Source organism: Phaethon lepturus, unplaced genomic scaffold (genome assembly GCF_000687285.1).
Source record: "Phaethon lepturus isolate BGI_N335 unplaced genomic scaffold, ASM68728v1 scaffold40966, whole genome shotgun sequence".
Taxonomy (NCBI): Eukaryota; Metazoa; Chordata; class Aves; order Phaethontiformes; family Phaethontidae; genus Phaethon; species Phaethon lepturus.
The window spans coordinates 1-18,500 of NW_010549120.1; the positions used below are offsets into that span (position 1 = coordinate 1).

The following is an 18,500-nucleotide window of genomic DNA, read 5'->3' on the forward strand; positions in this document are numbered from 1 at the left end:
GCTGCCACTCCAACGGAACTCAACAAGCTGGAGGAATGCACTGACAAGAACTCATGAAGTTCAACAAAGTGAAATGCAAAGTCCTGCACCTGAGGAGCAAGAACCTCATTCACTCAGGCTGGAGGCTGCCCATCTGGAAAGCAGCTCAGCAGAGAAGGACCCAGGGTCCTGGTGGACAAACTGACCAAGAACCAGCAATGCACCTTTGCAGCAAAGCCAGCTGGCTGCACTAGGAAACAGTGTTGTCAACAAGTCAAAGCAGGTGATCCTTCCTGCCTGCTCGGCACTGGTAAGATATCTGGAGTGCTGCTGGGTTCTCCAGTACAAGAGAGACATAGACATACTGAAGGAAGTCCAGCAACAGGCTGTGAAGATGATTAAGGGATTAGAGCACCTGTCATAGGAGGGGAGGCTGAGAGAGTTAGCATTTAGTCTGGGGAACTGGTGGGAGATCTTCTCATTGTGTACAAATACCTGAAGGGAGGGAGCAAATAAGCAAGTCAGACTCTTCTCAGTGGTGCCCAGGGACAGACCTGGACGCAATGGGCCCAAGTTGAAAGATTTAATTTAAAGAAAAAAAGTCGTCTTTACTATGGTGGTGTATAAACACTAGAACAGATTGCCCAAAGAGGTTGTGGAGCCTTTCTCCTTGGAGATATTCAAACCTGACTGGACATTGCCTCAGGTAACCTGCTGTAAGTGACCCTGCTTTGAGCAAGGGAGGCTGGACAAGAAGATCTCCAGAGGTCCTTTCCCCAACCCTCCAACCATTTATGACTCTAATAATATTATTAATTCGTGGGTAAAGGCACAAACCCAGCCAAATTTCAGGAATTTTAATGCTGAGAGGCACAGCCTAGAAGAATCATAAATGTTGGAAAAGACCTCTAAGATAATCAAATCCAACCGTCAACTTGACATCACCATGTCCACTAAATCATGTCCTGAAGTGACACGTCTACACATTTTTTGAACACCTCCAGGGATGGTGACTCCAACACCTCACTGGGCGGCCTGCTCCAGTGTTTGACCACACTCTCAGTAAAGAAATTTTTCCTAATATCCAGTCTGCACCTGCCTTGGAGGTAAGAGATCTTGCTAGTAAACCAACCAAGACAAGCATAAGGACAAAAAGTGTTTCTTATTTCCTTGATGAACTCATTTTCCCAGAACACTACCATTATCATGTCAACTTTACTGTGTCACAGTGACAAATCAGAATTTCTATGTACACGTCTGTTTTTTTTTATTGGCTCTGCCATTTTTGATTCAAAAGATTACTAGCACAGTAAACAAGGAAGGTTGTTATGCTCCATAAATCTTTCATTTATTCATATTATACAGGCATACTCTGAACACCTGTTATTTTTCCTACATGACTGCTTTGACATCTAGTCAATACATTTGCTTCTACACCAGGTAAAGAACATTATCTGAAAGTGTTTTCATGCCAAAAATCTAAAGGCATCTTTTTGCTGAGAAGCAGCACACACCATGAGCAAAGCTGTCAGGTTCAAGTTTCTGTGGTAATTTCTCTGGAATAAGCCTCAGAGTCTGTATTCAGCTTTCCACATGTACAAAACTGGGATGGAAATACTCTCAGGGTACCGACTGGGTTGTGCATACCCACATTTCACCTGCTACGTCTGTGACACAGAAAGGTTTCAGAAGATAATGAGTAATCAAAATATCGATTACTCATTCTGTTTATGCAAGGCAAGGTAAATTATTAACTTCACCTCTTCTTCTGGCTCATTTACTTCACTTTCATTTCCAGATTGTTCCTCTGTCTCTGCTCCACCTTCCTCCTCTTCTTCATCCTCTTCTAGGTTCTCTCCTTCCGTAATGGAATCTTTGGAATCTTTGTCATTCACAATTCCTGAAATTTGGAAAAAGAGAAATAATTAGAACAAGGTACTAGAACAGAATTAGAACAAGAATTAGAACATTAGAACACATATAACCACTCAAGTTACATGTGGTAGATCACTTCAATAGTCCATTGTTACTGAATACTAAAACTTCCAGTGGTTCATGCATATTCAACTTCCGAATGAAACATTTTCTATATATAGTTGCCTTACTCATAAAGGGTAACAATTTCCCTATCAGAAAAGAGGGCAAACATGGAGCATGTTTAAAATCTCCCACAGAACAGCAATCAAGAAGCTGCACTGTGCACACTACTTCAGAATATCCTCAAACTAAACATGCAACCTTACTGAAACATGCACTGAAATATGAGGCCTAAATTACAGATGTTCTGGGTTCTGCTGGTTTTGTAGAAGACATCAAGTCTCTGCAGTCTTAGTTCCAATACTTCACACTGCTGGCAATTAACAGTTTTGAAACAACTATTTTCTCAGCCTGTAATAAATCTTTCTGACTATTTTCTAATGCTCTGAGGCTACACTTGAACCTATGAAGATATAACAGCCTATATAAAGTCTTTCGGAAATCAGTCTCTTCCAGAAGTATTATCTAGTGTGCTCATCCTACCTGCAGACAGGACTGACAGTTCTTTCACTGTGTTTTAGCTCATCTTGCAGTTTTCTTTACTGACTTGCTTGCCACCTCTAGCCCTCAAGACACTTTAGTTTGTGTGTAAGGTATCAAGCATAGCTCCCTAAAACTCTGCTTTCTTTCAATAAGGTATCCTTCCATGCAATACCCTCATCTATACCATTCCCACAATAGTGAAAAACAAGTTTTAGCTTCTTTCAGTGCTTCAGTGCCCAATTTAGTCTTAAGTTACAGATTTTAATCAGGATTGTTTTCAGAGAAAATATTTGAGAATTGAGCATGGTTCTGATTCAGGAGAAAATGAAGATCTGTTTTTAGAGAACAGCTATTGCAAAAATTAAATCATTAAATGCAAAAAAGAACAAACTTCCAGCATACACTATTGTTCTCATACATTCCTTTGAATTTTTTTCCATTAATTTACTAAGCCACTTAATCCTCCAGAGGATCGTGGTTTGAGGTAGCAGAAAGCAACACTGATGCCAGCCTTCTGCAACACAGCAGATCTAAGCCAGTAATTTTACAAAGATTTTTACTAATGGGACAATACAGTTACTGTGCAGTTTGTCATTTATGTTTTGACATTATACCAACCATACTTTGGGTAAGCCGCTAACTTAAAGTTTTCTGGACAGCAAATGAACACATCAGTTCTGTGCTTGTGGCACTCCTTGTTTGCTCTTTGCCGTATGCAAAAGACCAAATGCAGAAGTACGCAATTCTTAAGCAGAAGTCTAGATTCTGAATATACAAGTGGTTTGGGGCACCTGAGATCTATTTTTGTTTTTCCTCCACCTCCAGATACCTTTAAGACGTGCAATATGCAGACACACGCAGCCAGGTCTCTACAAAAATTTGAATAAGACCACAAAGATCAGCTTTAGGAGGAAGAGAATTTAGAGCCATGCTTAAATTACACAAAGCTCAGAAATAAAATAAATGGTATATATGGTTGTATGGTAGTTATCGGGGATTCCAGTTCTGTGTGAACACACACACTTCCTCCTTCATATTCCAGAGGTTTAAAGCATTCTCCCCCACCCCCCGCCCCATTTGTAAACACTGTGCTCTTCAAAATATGTGCTGCTCTGTAATGATGCAAGCATTTCTTTTGAATCACTCTATATTCCCACCAGCACAAAATCACCAGTGCAGCACAGGAACCGACAGTCAGTCCCCAACTCAAGGTCTGCAGGCAACAAGACACCCCACTCTTCTGCCTAGAATTACACTGCAGAGTGACAAAGAGCAAAGGACGTCACCGTCTTTAGCATGATACCTTCTCAGTGGTTTTGTCCATTGGCCGAGGAACTACGGGGACTAATTGAGCAAGAACGACAGTTTTACTGGAGCTTTTGTTAAAGTAGCAAAAAACTCGTTTTCTTCAGATATGCTGGCACCTATCATCATAACCTACAAAGATCAGAAAGGCAGACGACAACCATCCTGAGACCACCTTCAAACAGTCCTAATAGGAGGACTGGGAACTATCGCACCCTATACTCATGTTTAATTTAATAGCAAGCAAAGAAATATCGGTATCAAGAAAGGCAACACAGTTGGCAGGGACACACAACACAACACCCTTTTTAAAGGATGGGCTTTACTGATGCCAAAACACACACAATAAAGTGTCTCCAACACTTGCTCATATTCAGTGACCACCTATTCCCCCTTAACCACACCGAATCCAACTGTTTATAGCGGTGGTGATTCAGAGAACAGAAGTTCTTATGATCTGTAGGAAGGAAGTGCCAAGTATCTTTCAAACACATATTACAGTTTATATAAGTAGTTGTAAATTACTTCTCAGTTATCATTTTGACAGCATAAAAGCTAGTAAGTTTAGATCATGCCATAAGGAAATTTTTGTCTGCATTTCAGTTACTACATAGGTAACTTTACGGCATGTCAATTAAACGAACAGCATATTTAAAATACAAATTCCTCCCAAAACATAAGTTGCAACATTTTACCTGGCAATTAGACATACTGATCCCACTGGATTAAAGGACTATTATTAAAAATTGAACTTGTAGCCTTAATAGCACTTCATCTAGTTCGACAATTAACAGTTAGAAAGTGTAAAATTTACATATAAAAGCTTTTCATGAACAAACTTGTCTTCAAATAAAAATGGAAGATTAGAAGACAACTCAATTTAATGAGCAATGAGCACAGTAGTATCCGATAACTAGCGAGAACGGATATGTACAAAAGGTTTAAAGGTTAACATGTTGATAGCAGTTTTAGATACATGCTAACCAGTATTTTGTCAACTGAGCTGTGCTGCAAGACCAACTTTTTTCTACTGAAATTAATTGTTTTTAACACATCAAGATTTATAAATATATGTCACTGTAGTCCTAGCAGGAACTACAAGGTAGCACACAACCAAGCCAAAAGATACAGTTTAAGAAAAAAACCTTTAATAGTCCAACCAAAGCTCTAACAGAGGATGAAAAGGAAATAATCCTCTGGCCTCTACCAAAATGTAAAGCCCATTCAAAATTATTCCAAAGGAAGGGTAAGATTCAAAGTACCTGACAGTGTGTTAACAGCAAAATGTGTTCTCTTTTTTTGTAGTCTTACACTAATGCTTATTTTGACACAGCAGCTCTAGTCAACTCCAGAACTGGGGAATGAACAGAGCTGCAAGCAACCAATCTACCAAAATGACAAAGCTGGTTTTCATCAGTCCTCACCAACCAACAAGCTGCACTAATTGAGTGCACAGGTACTCCTTGCTTTTTGTAGTAGTGTGCTTCCTAAATTTTTCTGATTGAATTCATAGTTTGCTTCCTCATCATTTGCACCATAGTACTCCATATACTCATATATATACACACACACTCCCCCTCTCCAAATACTACTGTATTAATAGTATTCATATTGACCTTTTTCTTTTAAACACTCAACCACTTTAGAGTTATGGAGAGTCTATATAATCTCTACAGTGATCAGAAAAATGCAGAGAAGTTACAAAAATATTTCTATCATGAGAATAAAAAGATCATATATGAGGACAACAATAGTTATCCATCATCTTCATACACAAAAGATAATTTTAAGAAATACAGGAACTGTCAAAAAGACCTTATTTCCCTTGCACATTCTCTTACCTAATTTTATTAAGAATTCTCGTTCCAAGTCTTGCACTTGTCTGATAGCTTCTTCCAGAGAATTGCAGAGTTTTATCTTTGGTCTCAGCAGTTCCAGTGTATCACTGATCATATAGTCTATGTCTATAGGAAATGGGTGGTCTTTTGTCCAAACATCCAGACTTTTTTTCCACCAAACATACCTCTAGAATACAAAAATATTCAAATAAATTATATGCACACTGGCATTTATAAACTATTTAACTTACGAAGTTTGTAACGCCTAGACTTGTTTGTACAGTAGAAAGTACAAAAGATTTCATATCACTACTCTCTTATTTCATGTGACTATTAGATATTCTGATGTCACTAAACATTGTTGGTAACCATGGATATCATCACAAACATTAAGAATATGCTCCTTTTAGTGTAACAACTGTTAGAAGTATGAAGACCAAGCAAAAAAGCACTGGAAAGAAAGTGCCTTCTAACGGTAGATTCTTTCAATAAGAGATGAGCAACATCTCGGCCAGCTTTCACTTCCTTCCAGATATCTTCAACAAAAGTACTTCCCCCAAAGGCATATTATGTGGAGAAAGGGGGAAATGTCACAAAAAGTTTTAAGACTGCAGCAAGCATGGTGACTTACTTACCCAGTTTGCTTTATAACAAATTAGCATATATCCTTCACAATAAACTTGTAAAAAATAAATGCTGATCTTAAGTGAACCTAACAGCAGAATCTGAGAAAAAAGGTGTTGCAAAAATTGCATCTGAAAATGAAGTATGAGTAACATAATGTTTATTTAAAAGGTGACATGGTCAAAGGAACACTTGTTGAAATTGTAAGGTGTAACAAACGCATGCCTTCTTCACTGACAAGTTTATTTTGGATTTAAAAATAGGACCACACTGTACTTGAAAAAAATCATTTTACATGTCAGATACAGATGCAGGATATGCATCCTGAAGGCTTGAAGTAAGTTGTTAACACCTTAATTTTTAATATCCTTGTTTTAATATAATTTAAAGAGAGAATCAGAAAGAAAAAAGAAATTAAGTCCAAAGAGTTTTAGCGTGAATTCCACGGACTGGAATTCCACATTTGCTCAGAGGAACCCATTTCAGTGTTTAAACACTGCCGTTATGAAATCTTCCCCCCACCCTCCTTACATCTACTGAATCAGAACTTTCCTTGCTGCAACTTGTGACCATTACTTCTCATCCTTTCACTGTGCACACCTGGTAAGTATCTGACTCCTCCGCTACAAACACTATTAGCTGAGGACAGCAACCTAATTAGCATTCTCCTCCCCAAGCTGAGCAAACCCACAATGTGAGAACTGAAAGCTTCCTCGTCATTTTGGTGACCCTCCTCTGGACTCAGCCTAGTTTGCTGATGTCTCTCATCTGCCAGGGAGCCCTGAACTGGAAACAGTGCTCCAGATGTGGCCTCATAAGTGCCAAGCAGGAGAGAAGTGAGAAAAAAAATAGTAAAAAAGAAATCACTTTCCTCAAATACACTGGCTACATCCTTGCCAATACAACATCATATGCTTTTGACCTTCATCACCCTAATGGTGCAGAACTTAATGTCATGTTCATATAGCCCAGGAGGCCCAGCTCTGCTCCTGCAAAGCTGCCTTCTAGGTAGTCAGTGCCAGGCTGTATTGTTGCATGGAGCTATTCCATCCCAACTAGAAAACTTGATACTTACCTTTGCTGGAATTCACAAAGTTTCTGTCAGCCCATTTTTCCACTTGCCAAGACCCCCTAAAGGATGGAACCTAAACCCTTCACTGAATCAACCGCTACCTCAGTGTTCTGCAAGTTTGTTGGAACAGTAATATCTACATACAACTGAACATACATGTCACTTCTAAATAAAACTGCTATCAGTCAGACAGAATTCTAAAAATTACAGTGCTAGAGAAGAATGAGAGAAACACGTAACAGACTGATCTACATTCGCTTGTTAAAGATACCTACAAAGCTATACAAAATTTAGTTTACAATACCTGAAAATATACAAGGAAGCAATCAAGTTTCCGTTTGCTGGATCCTCTGTCAAAATACTGCCCACAGGTATCAAGGATTGTACAGACTAGTCTGATTCTGAAAAGATGCTCTGGAGGGTCCAGAGGACTAGGACTACCATCAGGGTTCACACCAAATGATGTGAAAGAATACAGAGTTCGAAATATTACAGCTGATTCCACCATTCGATAATTGTAAAGTTCCCCCAAAAACTTGGCACTGCTGATGCGCCGCTGGTTAAACTTTGGTTGGTTAACCTTTATCAAAGAACAACAGCAACAAAAAAAGAATCACTTAATCACGCAGATACAATAGAATCTTTGTTAAAGGTTGTGAGTTTGGGGGCTTTTTTTTTTAATTTAAATTGAACAAATTCATTACAATAAAAGATGGTTATTTATGGCTACGTACATTACACAAAATTAAACATTTAAAAGTACTGAAGGTTATTTATGAAAGCTGGTCAATTAGTAAGTATTATAAAGTTCAAATACATTTAACAAACTCTCTCTTCAATCTAGGATGATTTTTCACTGCCCAGAGAATTCTTTTAACTATAACCCCCTATGAAAATATGGGCTAGTCTCCAAAGTTACTTGAAGTTTCATGAATCTGGCTACACTGTGCTAGAATAAATTGTATCCCCTTCCTATAATAAGGGGGTCAAAATAACTGTCCTACTTTTAGAGTTTGTTCATTTTCTGGGGGGAAGTTCATTTTTTAAATTCAAATAAACCTACATAAAGCAAACAACTGAGACTTTTCTAACAAAGTCGTCAGACAAAAATCCAGAATCCAAGGATTCTTTTCTTTAGGCATGATTATTTTATTGTTTTCCTTTCAACATAAGTGGAAGAGTACAGCTTAATAAAAACGTTGGCTGTTTACCTCCATTCCCAGTCGAATATCCTCTAGCACTCCATCCACAACATGGATTCCGACATCTTCCTGGTAAAGGACCAACCCTGCTAAGAGGTTGGCTACGCAGTGAATACTATTATATTTCACATTCCAGATGTTGATCATACAGCATATAACATAGTCTTTTACTTCTGCATCCTGCCAAGGCAGCTTGCGCATCTGTCTCAGGACCTAAACCAGGTTTTAAGACAAGCTTAACATTTTAGCGGGCAAAATATCAAGATATTCACTATCATGCCCTCTGTCTCACACTGGGATGAAATCCCTGAAAGCATCTGCAAGCAATCTCAATCTTTTTCAAGCATCCTGCAGATCTGCAGTAGTTACAGAAAAGTTTACAGATGTAACCCAACTGCTGTCCTCTAACTATTAATCAAGCTGTCCAAACCTGTTCCATAATTTCCTTGCTCTTAAAGTCTGTATTTAACTTTAGTCTTCTACTCTGAATGTTAGATATTTTGTACAAAGATTCTTATTTCATTCTCTATTTGTTCAGCACTTAATGACTGTGGAGAATGAAGGTCTGTGATTGGAGCTTCCATGCATTACAATAAAAGAAATTAAACTATCTTAATCAGGGATAGAAAAACAATCCCTCTTCCTTGCAATTAAAAAAAAAATTATAACCCTCCCCAAGCTCTTTGAAAGTTAATACTGCATCACTTCCAGTAAAATCTATATAAAAGATTTCAAAAGGATTTACCTTCTCTGTGGTGACCTTGGACAGATCCTTGTAGAGAAGCTTCCGAATATACTCCTGCAAAGGGGGACGTTTCTTCTTCACAGTTTTTTCAGCTGGAGGAGGATTACAGTAGTAATAGGCATTTTCTACCATTGTAACATAGCGTGCATCTAGATGCATTGCTTGTTTTTTTCTCATCATTTGTTCCTGCAAATAAATGCAAGTAATCAGTGAAAGATGTTGACATACTACATTTTCAAGCCAAAGGCTTTTACAGTTAAGTCTGGTATAAAAGAAACATGAAAGTTTGCAGAAAAGGAAGTTAAAAGCTTGCATACAGACAAGAAAGGACAAAGCATATAGATGGCTCTGTGTTGCTGTTTCCAAGGTAATTTTTCTTTATAATCCCAATTTTTATAATGGTTCAACTGGGGTGAAAAAAAAAAGTTTCAGAAAAGTATTTGAAGTTTAACTTGAAATCTAAATGTTACTGTTCAGATAAATGGTTAATAAGATTATTAGCCGCTCTATTAAAAACATGATTTTATTTAACTAAAGTAGTTGAAATACCGATTTCTTGACATAACCATAGTGAATCATTGTAAGAATGGCAATCTGATTTTTACATCAATATGCAACTCCAGAAAGTTTATAACTCCAGAAAGTGTCAATATAAATATTCATATTGAATATGAATATGAATATTCATATTTCACATGAATGTTCAGTGGTTTAGGCAATGGCATTTTTCTTATTACATGCTCCATTGTTGTTGTTTACCCAAGCAGAATAGACCGCAAGGAAAACGGTATCTACCATAAAGGATTATTTCAGGAAAAATCAGGTAAGTTGCATGTTAATACATCAACAGTAGTCACTGTGCTTAATTGTGAGGACTGTGCTAATTTTCCTCACAGAATACAATCTCTTCTCCATACTTAATTTTGATATGTACTTTAAGATTTATTTTGTGGGTTTTAAAAAATTCTTGGATCTAAAAATTCAATACAAGTACAAAAGTAGTAGTTCTAAGCTGCTGATTTCTAGAGTTAAAGATGAGAATGAGCTTAATTCCAGTATAAAATATTTTATATGCATCTGTGTGTTTATATGTCTACACATGTATAATTCTAAAAATTGTGTGTAATTCTGTAAGTTGCATTAAATTTTTTACGTACATATGATCCCGTCTATTCTAAATCACTCTAAGGTGGTTCACCAGGAAAAGAAAATACATTGGTTTAAATAGAGGTTGGCTACAGAGTAATTTACAGCATCAGATAAACAAAACTAACGTGCAAGTACTGTTTTATCACCACATGCAAATATTAGTGCATATTAGTCCAGTAAACTAATGAAAAGAGTTTAAACCTTCTTTGATCCTTGGCAAAGCAGCACAATTTTTCATGCTCGTGGACTTTCCACTAAACTTGAATAAGTTTCTTTTAGAAGGCAGTGGTTCAGTTCAACTGAAATGTAAATGTACTCAAACAGCTCCTTAACCTTGAGTTTCAGCTGCTAATTCAGTGAGGAAGAGTAGCTTTGTGTAACATAGTAACCCAACAAATAACATAATTTTGCTCCTAGGTTGTATGCATCTGTTGCCAGGATGGTCTCAATCTGACACCAGCCCTGAAGCATTTCATTTTTAACCTTTTCCATGACACAAATGGCCTCCCCTTTGATTCCCTGAGACCGTTCTTTTCCACATAGGAAATTTCTATCAAGTAGTAGCAAATTTACCTACAGGTGCTTAGAAGATGCACAGCACTTTTAACAATTGAGTACATAAATTGTTTTATGTGGGGGGAAAAAAACACAGTATAAAGTTCCAAAACCTTACTATATTATATATGATAATATTACCTTTGTACATTTTTCACCATTTCTAGATGCATCAGGAGAAAACATCTTTGCTGCCTGAATGACATTTATCATGTTTTATTATAAACTGAAAAACTAAGTAGGGCAAAGTAAAGCATAACAGAGAAAATGGCCGAAGGGCTTGCAAATAAAACCTAAAAAAACCCACCCCTAAAACTACATAATTTGTATATTTTTCCGTTATAAAAAGTTGCACATTATAACTGTAAATAATAGGTTACAATTAAAATGTTTCTTCCCAGGAGAAGATATGCACTAGCGCAAGTCTTAAATTCACTGTAATTTATCATTTTTTTGAGCAATCTCAAGCATGTATTCTAACTCTAGGCAGATGGTCTTAAGTCTTAATCTCTATTAAAAGTCATCACCATTTTAAGCAACAGTGTGTTTCAATCCTTTTTCACTGGAGGCATCAAGTCAGCTGGACAGGCAGGAAAGAGAGACCATAGCAATACACTGCTGACAATAACAACCACCTTGACGTATTTCAGAAGGAAAAAGCAAGATATGCAGTCTAAAGTGCCTTAAGCTAATTAACTACTTTGGGTCTTCATTTTATTAGGCTAAAATGAAGAACTACAAAGGTAAAGCACTACATTTGAAGATTAGGTTTCTGTTTTTCCTTTGATAAAAAGGGATCACAAACAACATTAAAATGTTCAAGTTAAAACAGTAAAAGCGTTTGTTTGGGGTTTTTTTTCTTGACAAGTAACAAAACCTCTCTGCATGTAACATTATATGGCAGACCCATTTCAAATGAAAATCTGGTGAGAATTAGGAGGTGCTCCTCTGGTTAATAGCCTTGCCCCTAGCCCCAAGCTGGTAATACCAGTTTGCATTGCAAGAAACAGAATGAATTTTTGCAAAGCAGCACGCAAAAAAAGAGAAGTCACCAAATAAAACCTAAGCAGCAGGAAAAGCCCAATTCAGAAAGCATTTCAACATGACTGACAGTTAAATGACCACACTGTAGTAAGATACTGAAACTGTTTAGCTCCTCCTTCCCTTTCCTACCTACACTGCTCTGCCCTGGTACTTGTTCAAACAGTTCAAAACCAACATTTTAAATTTCTTGGAAGCACACTATAGTTACAATGAATTAGCAGAGTCTCATTCTAACTGCAATTACTTTGTCACAGCCTCTGTCTGTACAATGTTCTCCCAGCTTCAACTCCATCTGTAAAGAGTCACCCCAAGAAACAAGCCACCATGTAGCTTAACATCTGTATGTTTATAAATACAAGTGACCTTGCTCTAAAGCTTAAAAAGACCATTTAACACAATTGTCTAAGTTAAAGGTTTAAAAATACACCAGAAGGCTTTTAATACCAAAACTTCACATTTTCTTTTAACAAGGCCACAACAGCATAACACAAGAATTTGACATTTCAACATGATTACATTACAGAAATAGATCAAGATAATGCTGATCTTCCTTCCAAAGCACCAATTCAAATAATCCAATTCAAATAATCCATTTATCAACAGACCAATCCTAAAGCCAAGTTAGTTTTACATTAATATTTTGAATTACATAAAAGGACATTGAATTTGAAAGACTTGCCAAGAATAATAATTAAAAGGAATAAACACAGCCCTGAAAAAAGAAGATTCTTTAAATAATTTGTAAAACATGACAGTAGTTCCACAAAACCAGAATGTGATCAATAAATGTTTCTATAGAATAAGTCACACAGTGCTGCTTAAGTTTGCGGCACTTATGTAACACTTTACTTTAAAAGTAATTAAGGGAAAATTAAGGAATAAAAAAACCCCCATTCTTAACTATGACTTTCTTCCACACCAGGACAAAGCAATATCATCTTTAACAGGAGACATACAGCCTGTTTGGCATCTTATTACATAATACATCATCAGCAGTAAAGATTAAGACCAATAAATGCTTGAAAGATCAACAGGCCTTAATTCTATCCATAAGAGTGATTGATAAGATCAGCTTTACATTTATTTAGACTTTTACCATAAGGTCCTAATTAGCTTGCTTTGGGAATAATCTTTTCTGCAGTTCAGACTAACTGGTACCATAAGACTATGACCCAATTTGCATAATACCATTTAAGTCAAAATTAATCTCTATAGTTTCCATAGGGCAACATTAAAAGATGCAGCTATTAAGATGATTGTAGAACAGAAGTCTATTTAGCCTATTTTACATCTCAACCAATGGATATTCCAAACTTATTTGCCATCTCTCTCTTCTCCTGGTTCCTAAATGCATAAGAAAACACAACTTAACTGAAACCTTCTGAGGCTTTAAGCCTCAGTGACTGAGAAACAGTGTTTGTGGTTTGTCCTACACTTCACAGTTAAGTCATGCTTCGCATTCATCCAGCTCATTTCAGCAATACAGCTAACAATCAGTAGTTGTTTTTGCACTTTGTGGTGCGTTAAGACTAAAAGCAGACAGTTACGGAAAGTAGCTCTGGGAAAGCTATCTAATTTTTCCTGACTTCTAAAATTTTTAACTACAAAAAAAATAGTAGCAGTGAGTAAAGTGTCTTTTAAAAATAACGGAACACCATTTCCAGGGGAAAAATACTTCATTATGGAAAGGAATATATTTAGCAATAAAACACATCAGCTGGCAAACCTTTAGAAAATTGAGATATTCAAACCTTTCAAGATAAAATACACTCAGCAACAAAAAGCCTGAGCCAAGAACTTGCAGATAATTTGTCCATCTCTTTCCTCTTGTGACTACACCACTACAAAAAATGCTATGACAGTCAAAGAACTTCAGAAAGAAACAGCATTTTGTGGAAACGAAATTGTACAACAATATACCCACATATGCAACAACTGCTCCTCCATTAACTCTACAGACTGAGAAAAGAGGCTATAGATTCAAGAGAAAGACCTGTCAAGTGCAAGCCTGTGCTTTGATAAGAAAGGAGATAGATACAGAAGACAGTGGTATTTCACAGCTTAAGAACTGTATCTCTAGAAAGACATTCCAAACACTTAAACTGCTGCCTTCCCAATGGGCAAACTATGTACACCTTCTCCCCCAAACGCAGCAAGTACTTTCTTTACTGCAGATACATGTCTATGTTCTTCCTGAAGTGCATGGATTTGAAGGGAACATTAAAACATCCTGTCATGCTTCTAATACAACATGGTCTATTAGTTGGTCTGTATCTGCTTAAGCTGCTTTTAACTTAATGCAATTTGCTATTGCCAGTATCCATCTTCGAAGGACTTCTTCAACCATGTTTGACTTGGTCTCTTGCCTTAGACACAGTTTTAGGATTGTCTCTCAAGCCAGTAAACACATTATTCAGGGCTCAAAATTCATACACTAAAAAAGAACCAAAGCTAATCCTTGTTATTTTTAAATCTTTCCCAGTACCTATCTAGACTTACAGATACCACTTCTACTCTTGCCTTAATTACCGATTTCTGCTTCTAAAACTCCTTCCTCTAGTGTCTTCATAAACTTGTTCTTCAAACTGAGAACCTCAGATTGCTACACAGGGCACATATACCACCTCTTTCACAACTGTCTTCATCTCCATTTGGAATATCTTATCTCCAGTTCTGTTCATTACCATTTTTCCTCTCAAATAGAATCTCAGACATGTTCAGGTACAGCCTCTCTATTCTTTCAACCTCACTCTGTTTTTGCCCTACATCTGAATTATCTGCAGTTCAAAAGCAATAGCTTTTTGCTTCAGAAGTTTAAGTCTTTATTGACATTTAAATCATTAACAGATTTATAAGTCAACTGGAGTTCTCCACAACACTTTCAGAAAGCTATTCTCACAGGAAGTGCAATCTCAGAGCTGAAACTACACTGGGCAGGCTATAAATAACAACATCATAAAAGTCCATAGGACCACAAAAAAAGGCTGACAGTGCCAAAGCAGCCTAGGACTTGAAAATATCTAACACCAGTCCATCTCAACCTCATTCCACAATGAGGAGATTTCAGGAAAACGGATTCATTCTCCCTCCATAGCCATCTCTGTTTCTATTAAAGAATCAAGAACGTTATCCCCCTGTTATTCATGACAAGTCTTCACTTACTAGTGCTTGAACATTGTAACAGATAATTAACATATTAATCACAATCATCATTATGGTCAGACTGCATCAAAGTCAGAAAATAAAAGAAGTCATTAGTTTAATTCAGTCCATGACACCCTCCACCATAAAACAATGAGTTTTCTCTTACCAAAAGAACACTGGTTCTTAAGTGAGATTCTGGTGATCTAAACAGGAATCTTCCACAGGTTTCCAGCAGAGTACATGCCATTTCAATATGGTGATGAGAAAAGTCTGACAGAAGCATCTGATATATATTTATATAAAAACACAACCATGTTAAACATAATCTTCAACTGCAGAAGACTAAGTTATATCTACTAGACTTTACACTATTGTGGTGGTCCATATTCTTTAAGAAAGAAAAAGCAAACTGATTTCACTGATTATCAGTGAATGAGATCAAAATATTCATCTCATTTAAAAGTATTTAAGAACAGCCTAGACTCCGTATTTAGACTACAGAAAGCTAAAAACAGGATACTTCCTAAGCCTAGCATAAAAAGACTAAAATATTAAAACAAGCACTATAATTTCTCCCATACCCCTTCCAGCTCTGTTCCATCTGCTTTAAAACTCCTGCTGCTAGACTGGAAAACCACCGAATAACCTTGCACAGGGATGCAATAACTTCAAAGCACATAAAATTTAATTGTATTGTGTAAGTTAAGCAACAACTAAAAATTAGTAGAGCTTTGCATTCTACAGTATTTTATAGATGAGAGAGGAAAAATGATGAGCAAGTATAACTTTTTAAGAATTGACCTTCAATTCATAAGTCATGAACAGAAACTATTCCTAGAGGAAATGATCTTAACCCATGTGAGTCTTCAACCACCTTTATAAAGGCACTTTTATTTGTAAAATCCATTTTCAATTTGGGACTTGACATCAAAGATAAGTTTGAATGTTTATCAGCATGCAAATTGAGATAATATGGCCAGAGATTAATGCTTTCCAAAGATTTATTTTTGTTCCTCAATAAACAAAAGCATGCTAAAATGGCATGTAAGTCTCTCCTTGCATCATTGAGAAGCTATCTGCCTCTAACCACTCTCCCTTACTGTTATTTTCTCTGTAAAAACATTAAAAATATTAATTGAAATCAACATAATAGAAAGAAAAGCTCACTTCGTTTTGCAAGACACAACAAATGAATAAGCAGCAATGTCTACCATTGCTTTACAAAGAAAATTATTAGTAATTTGGTTATGTCCGAAGGTGAAAGTTTAATATACTCCTACCATCAGAACAATTAAGACATTCTAACTTCTAGAACAGCTATAAAAGTCTCCTCATACACAGGAGCAACAGACATCAGGGTTTAAGACATTGTATGCAATGAATTATTGGGTAACATCAGCAATAGATATGAAGGGGAATAGCATGAGGATACATTATCAGCAAACGCGGTAGTACAGGACTATCACAACGCTAACCTTTAAACAGTGAAGAGTATCGTTTTTGGAGAACATCTTAAACTTGGTAAGCTCACCAATAAACCTCACAGTTTTATTCTTTGTTTCAATGTTGATCTGGTCCTTTTTTCTTACCTGAAGAAGAAACACATTTTATTTTAGACCCTCAAAAATACCTACCTCTTACAAATTACTTTGACTCAAATGTGCTTAATAAGCTTGAGAATTCAGAAGTATTTGACACTTGTTCGGTTACTTATGCTCTACCTTTATCTATCACCAAGTTTCCTAAAAGCCTCTCTACAACCTTGTTTCTTCAGGAGCTTTTGAATTTTCACCCACACCTCTGCCCCCTCAAAAAATAAAGTCCTCTAATATACCTACAGTTATAGACACACATCAACCTGGCCACCCTGTTTTGCTGTGGTGAAGTAGTGGTTTAGAATTCTAGAGTCTATGTTTTTAGAATCAATAATTAGTGTTTATATGACTAGGACCACTGGTATAGTCCCTAAGGAAATATGAATATTGATAGCTTTTTCAAATCAGGTTTAACAGAGTGTAGACTTTTTTCTTTTCTTTTTTTCCTTTCAAAAATCACTGACAGCCAGCATAACTGTACTGACAAACTACAAATTTAACTCTGTTTCTAAACGTATTCATGTTCAGCAAAATACAGAATTTTATTTCTCCACAACAGAAATAACTTCTTCTGACAGTTAATTTCAGATAGCTAAGACTTAATTGAAGTCTGAGTAATTAATACACATTTTTAGTGTTGATAATGGGAAAAAAAAAAATTTTAATACCTGTGCCATAAAATTCAGAAAACAGTGAAGGAGTCATCACTGTACACCATAACCAATTCTACTACAAAACTTTAGAACAAAGTGAAAGAAACACCACTGAAAAAAAATTTGAGGTATTGAAAATTTTGATTGATAAAAAGTGCAAAGAATACTATTTTTTAGAATCAAGCACTACATTACACACTACATTACAATAGTAACCACTGTATTACAATAGTAACCTTGTAGTGGGGATCTGCTATTGGAATAGGTCAGTTCTCATTTTAAATGTAAGTTATTAATTAACAGGAAACTCTTTAACACTTACAGTTGGCGCACAGTTTCTCATTTTTGCAACTTTTGTTGTAACTGTTACACAGTTCACTTCAATCACTGTTTAACACTGGAAATTAAGGATGACACCACAAACAATACAACTTACCATACCTGTCTACATAAAGAATTCTTTTTTAATATATAAAAACATACAAACCTAGTATTACAGAACAAATCTGCTCAGATGACACAAAAATATTCCAAACTGAGTCACTAGATTTTATAATTATCATCTACATAATATCAAACATTATTTTTTCTCCAAAAGATGGCAATTATCAGATTGGTTAATTGGAATGTAAAAAACTAAACCAACAGAACATACATGAAACCTGAAATCCCCTTTCAGCATGGAACAAAGATCCTCTGCTACATCAGACATACAGGGATGCAATGTGGCAACCAGCCTTGCATAAAATGGTAGCAAATCCAACCTGCAAACAAAGGACATAATAAAATAGACAAGTAATTTATGATATAGACAAAAATGTACTTATGTCTACGCTTACGAATACCATTTTGCTTGTGAAAAGAATTGATGTACATATACTCACAGAACTATGTACATGCAATTTTATGGGCTCACACTTCAGATTGCAATGTCATTTAAAAATAACGATACAAAAAGGTATACTATCACCTCCTATTGGAATTCTTCACAGTTAATTTCCTTTCAAAACTGCTGCCTTAGCTGAAATGCCAAACACTATCGTAACTACAGAATTCGACCTTTAAGAAATTACCA

General features: G+C 36.3%; 1 protein-coding gene across 1 annotated transcript; it reads right to left on the minus strand.

Annotated features, from left to right (window-relative positions):
• Positions 1 to 1,739: 1,739 nt before the first annotated feature.
• LOC104615853 (regulator of nonsense transcripts 2) lies at positions 1,740 to 18,189 on the minus strand (the record flags this gene model as incomplete). The annotated part of the gene is made up of 8 exons (XM_010290174.1): positions 1,740 to 1,879; positions 5,646 to 5,829; positions 7,643 to 7,918; positions 8,550 to 8,753; positions 9,286 to 9,471; positions 15,344 to 15,460; positions 16,653 to 16,766; positions 18,081 to 18,189. Coding segments are annotated over 8 exons (1,330 nt in total), but the record flags the coding sequence as incomplete, so codon positions are not given.
• Positions 18,190 to 18,500: the final 311 nt, after the last annotated feature.